Source organism: Triticum aestivum, chromosome 5D (genome assembly GCF_018294505.1).
Source record: "Triticum aestivum cultivar Chinese Spring chromosome 5D, IWGSC CS RefSeq v2.1, whole genome shotgun sequence".
Taxonomy (NCBI): Eukaryota; Viridiplantae; Streptophyta; class Magnoliopsida; order Poales; family Poaceae; genus Triticum; species Triticum aestivum.
The window spans coordinates 492,643,179-492,655,891 of NC_057808.1; the positions used below are offsets into that span (position 1 = coordinate 492,643,179).

Below are 12,713 nucleotides of genomic sequence, written 5' to 3' on the forward strand. Positions count from 1 at the left end.
ACCTCTGCATCTACCTACGGGATTAGTTTTAAACCTCAATAATTGTTATTTAGTGCCAGCTTTGAGCATGAACATTGTATCTGGATCTCGTTTAATTCGAGATGGCTACTCATTTAAATCCGAGAATAATGGTTGTTCTATTTATTTGAGAGATATGTTTTATGGTCATGCCCCGCTGGTCAATGGTTTATTCTTGATGAATCTCGAACGTGATGTTACACATATTCATAGTGTGAAGACCAAAAGATGTAAAGTTGATAACGATAGTCCCACATACTTGTGGCACTGCCGCCTTGTTCACATTGGTGTCAAGCGCATGAAGAAGCTCCATGCAGATGGACTTTTGGAGTCTCTTGATTACGAATCATTTGACACGTGCGAACCATGCCTCATGGGTAAGATGACCAAGACTCCGTTCTCCAGAACAATGGAGCGAGCAACCAACTTATTGGAAATCATACATACCGATGTGTGCGGTCCAATGAGTGTTGAGGCTCGCGGAGGATATCGTTATGTTCTCACTCTCACTGATGATTTAAGTAGATATGGGTATGTCTACCTAATGAAACACAAGTCTGAAACCTTTGAAAAGTTCAAGGAATTTCAGAGTAGGTTGATAATCAACGTGACAGAAAAATAAAATTCTTACGATCAGATCGTGGTGGAGAATATTGAAGTCACGAATTTGGTGCGCACTTAAGGAAATGTGGAATCGTTTCACAACTCACGCCGCCTGGAGCACCTCAGCGAAACGGTGTGTCCGAACATCGTAATCGCACTCTATTGGATATGGTGCGATCTATGATGTCTCTTACCGATTTACCGCTCTCATTTTGGGGCTATGCTTTAGAGACTGCCGCATTCACTTTAAATAGGGCTCCGTCGAAATCCATTGAGACGACACCGTATGAATTATGGTTTGGGAAGAAGCCTAAGCTGTCGTTTCTAAAAGTTTGGGGATGCGATGCTTATGTCAAGAAAATTCAACCTGAAAAGCTCGAACCCAAGTCGGAGAAATGCGTCTTCATAGGATACCCTAGGGAAACTATTGGGTATACCTTCTACCTCAGATCCGAAGGCAAGATCTTTGTTGCCAAGAATGGGTCCTTTCTGGAGAAAGAGTTTCTCTCGAAAGAAGTAAGTGGGAGGAAAGTGGAACTTGATGAGGTGATAGTCACCCCTTCCGTACCGGAAAGTAGCGCAGCGCGGGAAGATGTTCCTGTGGTGCCTACACCGACCGGGGAGGAAGTTAATGATGATGATCATGAAGCTTCGGATCAAGTTGCTACTGAATTTCGTAGGTCCACAAGGACACATTCCGCACCAGAGTGGTACGGCAACCCTGTCCTGGAAATCATGTTGTTAGGCAACAGTGAACCTTCGAACTATGAAGAAGCGATGGCGGGCTCGGATTCCGACAAATGGCTAGAAGCCATGAAATCCGAGATAGGATCCATGTATGAAAATGAAGTATGGACTTTGACTGACTTGCCCGATGATCGGCGAGCCATAGAAAATAAATGGATCTTTAAGAAGAAGACAGACGCGGATGGTAATGTGACCATCTATAAGGCTCAACTTGTCGCTAAGGGTTATCGACAAGTTCAAGGGGTTGACTACGATGAGACTTTCTCACCCGTAGCGAAGCTGAAGTCCGTCCGAATCATGTTAGCAATTGCCGCATACTATGATTATGAGATATGGCAGATGGACGTCAAAACGGCATTCCTTAACGGCTTCCTTAAGGAAGAATTGTATATGATGCAGCCGGAAGGTTTTGTCGATCCTAAGAATGCTAACAAAGTATGCAAGCTCCAGCGATCAATCTATGGGCTGGTGCAAGCATCTCGGAGTTGGAACATTCGCTTTGATGAGATGATCAAAGCGTTTGGGTTTACACAGACTTATGGAGAAGCCTGTGTTTACAAGAAAGTGAGTGGGAGCTCTGTAGCATTTCTCATATTATATGTGGATGACATACTATTGATGGGAAATGATATAGATTTCTTGGAAAGTATAAAGGCCTATTTGAATAAGTGTTTTTCAATGAAGGACCTTGGAGAAGCTGCTTATATATTAGGCATCAAGATCTATAGAGATAGATCAAGACGCCTCATTGGTCTTTCACAGAGTACGTACCTTGACAAGATATTGAAGAAGTTCAATATGGATCAGTCCAAGAAGGGGTTCTTGCCTGTATTGCAAGGTGTGAAATTGAGCACGGCTCAATGCCCGACCACGGCAGAAGATAGAGAAAAGATGAGTGTCATACCCTATGCCTCGGCCATAGGGTCTATTATGTATGCCATGTTGTGTACCAGACCTGATGTAAACCTTGCCGTAAGTTTGGTAGGAAGGTACCAAAGTAATCTCGGCATGGAACACTGGACAGCGGTCAAGAATATCCTGAAGTACCTGAAGAGGACTAAGGAGATGTTTCTCGTTTATGGAGGTGACGAAGAGCTCGTCGTAAAGGTTTACGTCGACGCTAGCTTCAACACAGATCTGGATGACTCGAAGTCACAAACCGGATACGTGTATATTTTGAATGGAGGAGCAGTAAGCTGGTGCAGTTGCAAGCAAAGCGTCGTGGCGGGATCTACATGTGAAGCGGAGTACATGGCAGCCTCGGAGGCAGCACAGGAAGCATTCTGGATGAAGGAGTTCATTACCGACCTAGGGGTGATTCCCAATGCGTCGGGCCCGATGACTCTCTTCTGTGACAACACTGGAGCTATTGCCCTTGCGAAGGAGCCCAGGTTTCACAGGAAGACCAGGCATATCAAGCGTCGCTTCAACTCCATTCGAGAAAGTGTTCAAAATGGAGACATAGATATTTGTAAAGTACATACGGACCTGAATGTAGCAGATCCGTTGACTAAACCTCTCCCTAGAGCAAAACATGATCAACACCAGGACGCAATGGGTGTTCGATTCATCACAATGTAACTAGATTATTAACTCTAGTGCAAGTGGGAGACTGTTGGAAATATGCCCTAGAGGCAATAATAAATGGTTATTATTATATTTCTTTGTTCATGGTAATTGTCTATTGTTCATGCTATAATTGTGTTATCCGGAAATCGTAATACATGTGTGAATACATAGACCACAACGTGTCCCTAGTAAGCCTCTAGTTGACTAGCTCGTTGATCAACTGATAGTCATGGTTTCCTGACTATGGACATTGGATGTCATTGATAACGGGATCACATCATTAGGAGAATGATGTGATGGACAAGACCCAATCCTAAGCATAGCTCAAAGATCGTGTAGTTTGTTTGCTAGAGCTTTTCCAATGTCAAGTATCTTCTCCTTAGACCATGAGATCGTGCAACTCCCAGATACCGTAGGAGTACTTTGGGTGTGCCAAACGTCACAACGTAACTGGGTGACTATAAAGGTACACTACGGGTATCTACGAAAGTGTCTGTTGGGTTGGCACGGATCGAGACTGGGATTTGTCACTCCGTATGACGGAGAGGTATCTCTGGGCCCACTCGGTAATGCATCATCATAATGAGCTCAATGTGGCTAAGGAGTTAGTCACGGGATCATGCATTACGGTACGAGTAAAGAGACTTGCCGGTAACGAGATTGAACAAGGTATTGGGATACCGACGATCGAATCTCGGGCAAGTAACATACCGATTGACAAAGGGAATTGCATACGGGATTGATTGAATCCTCGACATCGTGGTTCATCCGATGAGATCATCGTGGAACATGTGGGAGCCAACATGGGTATCCATATCCAGTTGTTGGTTATTGACCGGAGAGGCGTCTCGGTCATGTCTGCATGTCTCCCGAACCCGTAGGGTCTACACACTTAAGGTTCGGCGACGCTAGGGTTGTAGAGATATGAGTATGCGGAAACCCGAAAGTTGTTCGGAGTCCCGGATGAGATCCCGGACATCACGAGGAGTTCCGGAATGGTCCGGAGGTGAAGAATTATATATAGGAAGTCAAGTTTCGGCCACCGGGAAAGTTTCGGGGGTCACCGGTATTGTACCAGGACCACCGGAAGGGTCCCGGGGGTCCACCGGGTGGGGACACCTATCCCGGAGGGCCCCATGGGCTGAAGTGGGAAGGGAACCAGCCCTTAGTGGGCTGGGGTGCCCCCCATGGGCCTCCCCCTGCGCCTAGGGTTGGAAACCCTAGGGTGGGGGGCGCCCCACTTGCCTTGGGGGGCAAGTCTCCCCCCTGGCCGCCCCCCCCCCCATCCAGATGGGTTCCTGGCCGGCGCCCCCCCCTCCCAGGGGGCCTATATAAAGGGGGAGGGAGGGCAGCAGCACTACAGCCTTGGGCGCCTCCCTCCTCCCCTGCAACACCTCTCCCTCTCGCAGAAGCTCGGCTTAGCCCTGCCGAGACCCCGCTACATCCACCACCACGCCGTCGTGCTGCTGGATCTCCATCAACCTCTCCTTCCCCCTTGCTGGATCAAGAAGGAGGAGACGTCGCTGCTTCGTACGTGTGTTGAACGCAGAGGTGCCGTCCGTTCGGCACTCGGTCATCGGTGATTTGGATCACGGCGAGTACGACTCCATCAACCTCGTTCATTGGAACGTTTCCGCTCGCGATCTACAAGGGTATGTAGATACACTCCTTTCCCCTCGTTGCTAGTATACTCCATAGATGGATCTTGGTGAGCGTAGGAAAATTTTAAAATTCTGCTACGATCCCCAACACCTGGTGCCGCCCTGAGCTCAGCCAGACCCCTCCTCACGCTTCACGGAGGCGCGGCGACGAAACGATCTGCTACCGCCTTCGAAGCGGGCGCGGCGGCTGGTCGTAGCCACCACTGCTGGAGCTGTCGCCGGCGGAAGAGCCGCCGTAGCTGGACGAGACGCGGTCGGCACCAAGGGCGGGTTCGCCCTCGTCCTCGTCGCGGCCGTCGCCAAGGCCAAGCACCTCCTCGCCGTCGTTCACCTCGGGGCAGCACTCGGCGTGGCGACCATCTTCCCCAAACACCCTCACATAGAGGGTCGCATCACCGTCGTACTTGAAATGGAGGGTGCACCGCCTGCCCAGGCCGCGCGCGCGGGCGAACGTCTGCCAACCGCGGGCCAGAGCTATGTTGCCCGCGGCGGAGACCTCGACCGCGACCCAAGAAGCCCTGCTGTAGCAACCGTCCGCCTGCAGCCAGAACCCGCCTGGACCAGAGGCTGGCAGCTCGTCGACGAAGAAGCGCGGGAGCTGAAGCCAGTTGCCGGCCGGGTTCTCCGACCAGCCGAGTGGAAGCGCGGCCCCGGCCGTGTAACCACGGCACGTCTCCCTTCATCGACAGGGCTGCCGCGACCGGAGCGACCCCCAGGAACGGGGGGCCGCGGCGGGGGTCGTAGTGTTCTTGTGGGGACGGCCGCGTCCACGCTTGGGCGGCGGAGAGCCGGGCCCTCGCGAGGGGCCTTCCCCTTCTCCGCGGCAGAGAACCTCTTCGACGGCGCCATTGGTGTCGCCGCTAGCAATGGAGTAAGGGGAAAGAAGCAAGCGGAGGGGAGGAGATGGCCGACGGGGGCTCTGCCCCCCTCCCCATTTATAGCAGGAGAAGGCCAACCAGCGCCCCCACGATCACAGGTAATGATGGTTTTTCCTTGCATGTCGCAGGGACTTATCAAGTCGGGTAGTTGCTGAGGCAGCGTGGGGAAGCGGAGACGACCACGTCCAATCAACCACCACTCGTCGACCAAGGCCGCAGGCTATTGGGGCCCGCGGCGCTCCGCACTTGACCTTTGGCTTCGCCTCGAAGCCAAGCCCGAGCGCGCCTTGGGCCCGGGGGCTACTGTCGGCGTTCTGAGAACGGGGGTCCCCAGACTTGCCTGCCTGCGGCCCATGGCATGGCTCTGCGAGCGGGCCCGTACGGCCCATCTTCACCAACAAGCACTCAAGACCCTCGCGAGGCGGGCGGCGCTAGACCCCTTCGGGAGCGGCCTCACCAGGTTGGCTCGTGAGGGGCGGAGAGATCAAGGCAAGGCAAACCTCGCGAGGTTCTCGTGACGTGAGCCATGACGATCGAGACCAGGCGGGCGCCAGTGCGCACAGTGTACTTGTTTCCTCTTTGGTGCTAAGGAGGCAAGCGCAGGCGCGGACTACCGAGGCGTCAAGCAAAGGTTTCCATATCAGTGCAACGAGACTAAGACTAGCAGGACGGCAAGACGGAGGTCACCATGGAGCCCAAGGCGGCGTCACCACCAGAGCCTTTTGCAGGCGAAGACTGCTTTTTTCAGGATAAGCTGTACTAGTTGTCCCCTTTCAAATTGGCTGTTGTTAGCTCCCTTCCTGCTCAATATTTGGGGAAAGGACCAGGGCCTCTATAAATAGGACTAGCCACCACCATAGACGGGGACGGATCACTCAGATCATCCTCAACCACACAAGTTCACCAAGCACAAGAACACCTCGCCTCAGAAGGTTGCTCTTCCCCTTGTACTGTTCATCCTCAGCCCAAGAGGCAATCCACCACCACCACACTGAAGTAGGGTATTACACCACAACGGTGGCCCGAACCAGTATAAATCTTGTGTCCCTTGTGTTGCGAGTTCGTCGAGTTAGCCCTTGAGATCTTAGCGAAGCTAGGACGTGGATCGGTTGGGGGAGATCTTCGTGCGCACCCCAGTGTTCGAACCTTGAGGGTTTTGCCGGAACCCGTGATCCGACAAAAAAGTTTATAGTTGGAAACGGTGCCACTACGAGATTCTGGGAGGATACATGGCTAGGGGAAACTCCCCTCGCGCTTCAATATCCTTCACTTTATAGCATTGTTCAACGAAGAGATGCTTACGTTGCAACAGTACTTCAGTCCACTCCTCTCAATATTCACTTCAGGAGGACGCTAGCCGGAAACCATTGGGAAGCCTGGCTCCATCTCGTGAGAAGACTGATGGATGTTCAGCTTTCTCAACGGCCCGATCAGTTGTGCTAGAAGCTAACTAGGAATGGAGAGTTTACGGTTAAATCCATGTATCTGGATGTTATCAACTCTGGCTATATTCCTAGTTCGAAACATGTTTAGAAAGTCAAAGTACCTTTGAAAATTAAAGTGTTTATGTGGTTTGTCCATAAACAAGTCATTTTAACAAAGGACAACTTGGCAAAACGCAACTGGACAGGATCTACAAGATGTAGTTTTTGTGATCGGGATGAATCCATCAAACACCTCTTTCTTGACTGCCCTTTGGCAAAAAAATTATGGCGAACGGTTCACATTGCCTTTAATATTACTCCGCCGAATACTATCAGCACGTTATTTGGGACGTGGCTTGACGGGATAGATTCCGAAACCGTGGGACACATTCGTGTAGGAGTATGTGCTTTATTATGGGCAGTCTGGAACTGCAGAAATGATTTGGTCTTTAACAGAACAACAAACATTCATTTTTTGCAGGTTATTTTCCGAGCCACTGCGTTGATCCGTATGTGGTCGCTACTCACTCCGACGGAGTCCAGGGAGCGTATGGTTACTGAATCTGTCCAATGGGAGATGGTAGCTCGGGCTATTTTCAACCGGTTTGGATGACGGTTATGTAATAGGATAGGCAATTAGTTTTCCTGTCTTTTTATGCCAAGCGGTTGTGGCTTTACCTTTCTTTTTGTGCTCTTTGTGAGCATTTTTCGTTCTTTTGTTTTGAGACATGATGACTTGTGTTGAACCTATTTGCTTATTAATAAGTATGGCCGTATGCATCATTCTGATGCAAAGGTCGGGGAGCTCGCCTTTTCGAGAAAAAACACGCGTAAATTGCCGGTCAAGGGTGATTTTTCGCCTAGAAACAAGACGACCGATACAGCCGAATACGAGCGAAAACGGTAATCCAAGCGGGGCCTTATGTGTTCCCTTCTTTAGAACGGACTGCGCCATGTACCGGACTTGTTGTGCAATTCCAGTGGGAGGTGGTTCAGCTAATCTTGATTCCAATGAGCAGAATTATATTACTGCATCACAATCTTGTCGGAGTCCAGCCTGCCTCGAAATGACACGGAAGGTCTGCCTTTCGAGAAGCTTGCAAGCAACGAATATTTTTAATTTTCCTACTAGCACCACCATGTCCATGGTTGACGAGCACGCAGGCAGCTCGAGATTTGGACGACCTGCCGTAGATTACTCCAACAAACGAGCGCTGCCTCGCATCTGGAGCCTGAATCTTCTCTTTTTCTCTCTTGATTGCGTCGCCGGTCAGCCGCGCCGGCACATGGACTCCGACCAAGTCAAAGTTGGCTCACCTGTCACACAAGCTTGGCTCCACACTCCAACCCAAACTTAATCAACCGCATAATTACCACTACTAAATCGCCGAAAAGTATAATCATATAACATAATCGAGGGCTCAACGAACCACACGGATGGGGTAATTACAATCGCCAAAAATTCACAAAAAACAATCGCTAGGATCATCATCACGGGCAGATCCACAGCCTACTGCTGGCCGTTGTTGTTGTTGCTCTTGTTGGTGTTCTTGAGCACGATGGGGATGACGATGATAAGTATAACGACGAGCAGGATGCCGATGCCGATGCAGGTCCACTTGCGGGAGCTCTTCTGGTGCTTGCGGGCGACCTGGAGCTGCTCGCGCCCGCGGTCGACGAACGAGCGCGCCCGCCCGACGTGGCCCTCGATGTCGTCCAGCTGCTCCCCCTGCGCCGCCACCAGCACGGCCATGTCGTTGAACACCTGCTGCAGCTCCAGCAGGCTCCGCTCCAGGTCCGCCACGGCGCCGTGCCGCTCCTGGATCTCCGCCACCACGCCCAGCACCTCCCCGCGGCCCTGCTGCTCCGCGATGGCCCGCTGCAGGAACCGCTCCCCCTCGCCCGTCTCCGCCAGCGTGTCCAGCGTCGCCTCGTCGGGCTGCGACCCCGTCACCGTGAAGTAGCGCCGCGCCACCGTGTCCCGGTACTCGGAGGTGATGCGGGAGCGGAGGGAGGAGAAGGACTCCATGGCGTCCCGCAGTTTCTTGCGCAGGCCGGCCACGACGGAGGTGCGGGTGCGGTCCGTGGAGGAGCCCGGCCCGCACCCGGCCACGGAGCGGTTGGCGGCGTTGGCCCGGTCGAGCGACTCGAGGCGGAGCTTGACGACCTTGGCCTTCTTGATGGCGGCGGCGACGTCGGCGTCCATGCGGGAGCGGAGCGCGCGCACGGCGGAGGCGTCGTGGAGCGACTTGCCCGACTCGTTGCCGTCGTGGAGGGAGCGCTGGATCCGCTCCAGCTCCCGCAGGTCGTCCTTGATGGACTCCACGTCCTCGAAGAAGCGGTCCAGGCTCGCCCCCGCCGCGGCGCCCGGCGGCGCCGTCATCTCCACGCCGCCGCCGCCGCCGCCGGACTCGAGGTCCCCGCCGTCGCCCCCCGCGCCCGCGCGCTTCCACGAGCTGGAGAAGAGGTTGTTCATGGCTGCTGCTGCCGGCGGCTCAGGCAAGGGTCGATGGATCGGTCTGTACGCCGGCTTCTTGATTCTCCTGGATGGGTGGAGGTCCTGGCGCGGTTTCTTGGACGGGGAGAAGCGGAGTGGACAAGGGAGGAAGAAGGGGTTAGTTACTTAACCGGTATTGATCGGGGCGGGGACGCGGGGTTGGGGGTTGAAGGGGTCTGCCGTCTCGTCCCGTGCGAGGCTCGGGGAAGGTGGGAGGAAGGGGACGGCGACCCAGACCCTTCTCCCTGCGGCAAGTGGATCCAATAGTAATACACCCGATCCGATCCGATGGCTTGGCGTCCAGGTTCGGTCCTTGGATCACGCGGTGGCGTGCGTCGGTTATCCCTGTTGGAAACTGGAAATCTCGAACCTAAACCGCGTCAGTGCGGCGCGCAGCTTAGCTGGCTGTACAAAGTTCACCAGGCAGGCATGTGCAACGGATTCCATTTCCGCAGCGCACCGCGCCGGACAAACCAGCTCGCCGCGGGTAAAATTAAGTGCTCCAGTATCAGTAAAAAATCGCAGGATGTGGCGGCAAATTCTACGTGAACTGCTCGGATTGGATTTGATTGGATTGGTCGGCGGTGAATTCCGTGGCCGTCTCCTGAAGACCATCATCAACATCATCCGTCGTAGCCATACGGTTGGTCGTGTTTGACCCGATCAATCGCCGGAGCAAGCAGAGGAGCACGTGTCCAGCTTGACCATAACACTTTTCTTGTCTCTCTCTTGTCCAAATGGGCTGAGTCACGCATTATAAGAAATGAAATGGAAAGTTAGCGACATGCATACTCCACATGTGCTCGGTGCTCGGTCTGTTTTTCTTTCTTTTCTTTTCGTTCTTTTTTGCATGGAGGTGCTCGGTCTGCTGATCGCACGAAAGCGCTGTGTCAAGCGTACAAGAAGAGGAGAAAACGCTTACTTGCCGGGATACAGTATGTAATTAGGTATGTTCGTTCGCTGGTTCGGTCCCTCGCGCCACTGGCCGGCCAACCGTATGTTCTGTTTCGTGAGCACTGAGCAACAGAGCAAGCTTCTTTTTTGAAAAAAATAAAACACTCCTTCCGGTTCCCAACTAGTACTATAAGTTGTTTTTATAGAGATTTCACTATAAACTACACACGAAGCAAAATGAGTAAATTATACTCTAAAATGCATCTATATACATCCGTATGTGATCCAAAATAAGTATATAGAGATTTCACTATATTAATATCGTAAAGATATCAATTGTACTCAGGCTCTGCACCACCAAAATGTCACAAAGACATCCAGAAATGTCACAGCCCAAAAAGAAAATAAAAAAGAAAGAAAAAAACAAAGGCGCCACCACAGTGATCGACTGCTCTCAGCAACAGCACATAAACAACCACCAAAGACAAAGCCCAAAAAACATAAAAGGCTCCAAAAACGACGTCTTTAAGAAGAAAACAGTGCACAAGCGTCGTCGCGCCCGATTCAAGATCTTAGGTTTTCGCCCTGGAGAAAGTCCGAGCTTTCAAAACGATATCTGCAGCAAGGGATTTGCCAGGCACAACCAATGAAGATCAGACCTTAGGTTTTGACCCTGAAAGTCACGACCCGGTACCTAAGCAGCAGCACAAAAAATGAAATCCTCTAATGCTACCACCCCCACTAGCCACTGCTGCTTCTGAAAATTATCAAACACCTAGCTGACTCCATCGCCTTCAAGGCCCCCTCCGCCTTATCGATCCTCCGATCTCAGCCACCATGACTTTCTCCACCGCTGCTTATGCCATGGAAATCGATACCGACATGCCCCATGGTGTCAACAAACAACAGACCTTCGGAACACGTCGACAGCCAGACCGAGGAGAACCAATCATGCAGATCGTTGCAGTGATGCGATAAGAGAACTAGGACCGCCACCATTTCGCTGCCTCCACCATGCCGACGCCATCGCCGCCACGGCGGAGCACACCGTCCCACGATGCCTACAGCCGGCGCCGCCGGCTGAAGACTGACTTCAGATCTGGGCGGATCCCGATCCACCGCCACCCCCTCGCCTGCACGATCCGCCACCTCAAAGCCGTCGTGAGGATCCGCCGCTGCACCACCACGACCCTCGTCATCACGGTGCCCCGCCCAGCCGCTCCGTCCCATGGCGGAGTCCCAGCGCGAGAAGGCGAAATGCCCTGCCGTCACCGGCCTCGTCCTCTGACGGCGGCGAGGGAGGAGGGTGTTGTCGTCGGCTGCAGGAGCACCCTCCCTGTCGCCCACGGGAGCAACGTGGGTGGGTCAGATCTGATCTCAGGTCGCTTCTATGAAGAGAGCAAGCTGCAAGCGCTCGTCATTCTCGACTCAGTCCACCGTACGTGCCGGTGCTGCTCGGATCACAAGGACGCGCGCCACAAACAAATGCTCTCCTTTTATTTATTTATTTTGAAATGGAGGCAAAAGATTTGCCTCATCGATTAATTAAGAAGAAGAGAATTGCCCAGTTAATTAACAAAAAACCGAGCGAAAACCGATACATATAGACCACATGCGGACTACTCGCTAAGAAACAAACTCCATGACCCCATAGTCAACCCGACAAACATACATAACATGTAACAACCACAGACCCTCAAAGAAACCCTCAACGAAGCCACGGTTGAATACATCAGGCGCCACGAAATCCTCGGAGATGAGCCAGACGGCGATGGAGGACGGCAGGACTGAGCATCCTCCATTAAGCAAATGTTGACGCCTTACCAATGGCGCCACTCTTCTTGCCTATGGCCCTGAGAGCCTTCTTCACCTTCTTTATTTTGCACGTAGAACCCTTCACCGCTAGGAGGCAAGCAATCGCCTTGCCCGACCCAGGACAAGCTACATCCAAGGAGGGGAGCAAGCGGCCAAGCTTTTTCACAAAGACCACCTCGTCAATACGTGCCAACATAGCATCACGGTCAAAAATGGGCGGCCGGATGGGTTTTGGCGCCTCAGAATTAGATGCCAAAGCACCTACCTCATCATCGTCGGCACCCGCAGACGCCACCTGGCCAACGGCCTCAGGTGAGAGAGCAGTAGCAGCATCCAAACATCCACGGTCCACAAAGTCGAGCGGCTGAATGGGCTCCAACGACGATGGTGAAGTCGAAGTGGGCATCACCAAATACCTTACAAGTGACTCCATCTCCTTAGGAAGCACCATCGAAATAGGCGAAGTAGGCTCCCCATAAATCTTTTGCAGCTCAGGCATAATCTGCAGCACCGAAGCCATGACCTCGACAACAGCTTCACTCTCAGAAGCAATCGACACGACAGGCAACGGCAACAGACACGATGTATCACAAGGGGAGAGATCTCC

The 12,713-nt window shown here is 52.5% G+C and overlaps 1 protein-coding gene across 1 annotated transcript; it reads right to left on the reverse strand.

Annotated features, from left to right (window-relative positions):
* Nucleotides 1-8,280: 8,280 nt before the first annotated feature.
* Nucleotides 8,281-9,611, reverse strand: LOC123123115 (syntaxin-121). The gene has a single exon (XM_044543560.1). The coding sequence runs from the start codon at nucleotides 9,374-9,376 to the stop codon at nucleotides 8,411-8,413; it is 966 nt and encodes a 321-aa protein (XP_044399495.1). The 5' UTR covers nucleotides 9,377-9,611; the 3' UTR covers nucleotides 8,281-8,410.
* Nucleotides 9,612-12,713: the final 3,102 nt, after the last annotated feature.

Excerpts from the sequence above, each read along its gene's own strand:
- LOC123123115 (XM_044543560.1), bottom strand. The coding sequence starts at position 9,376 with ATGAACAACCTCTTCTCCAGCTCGTGGAAGCGCGCGGGCGCGGGGGGC.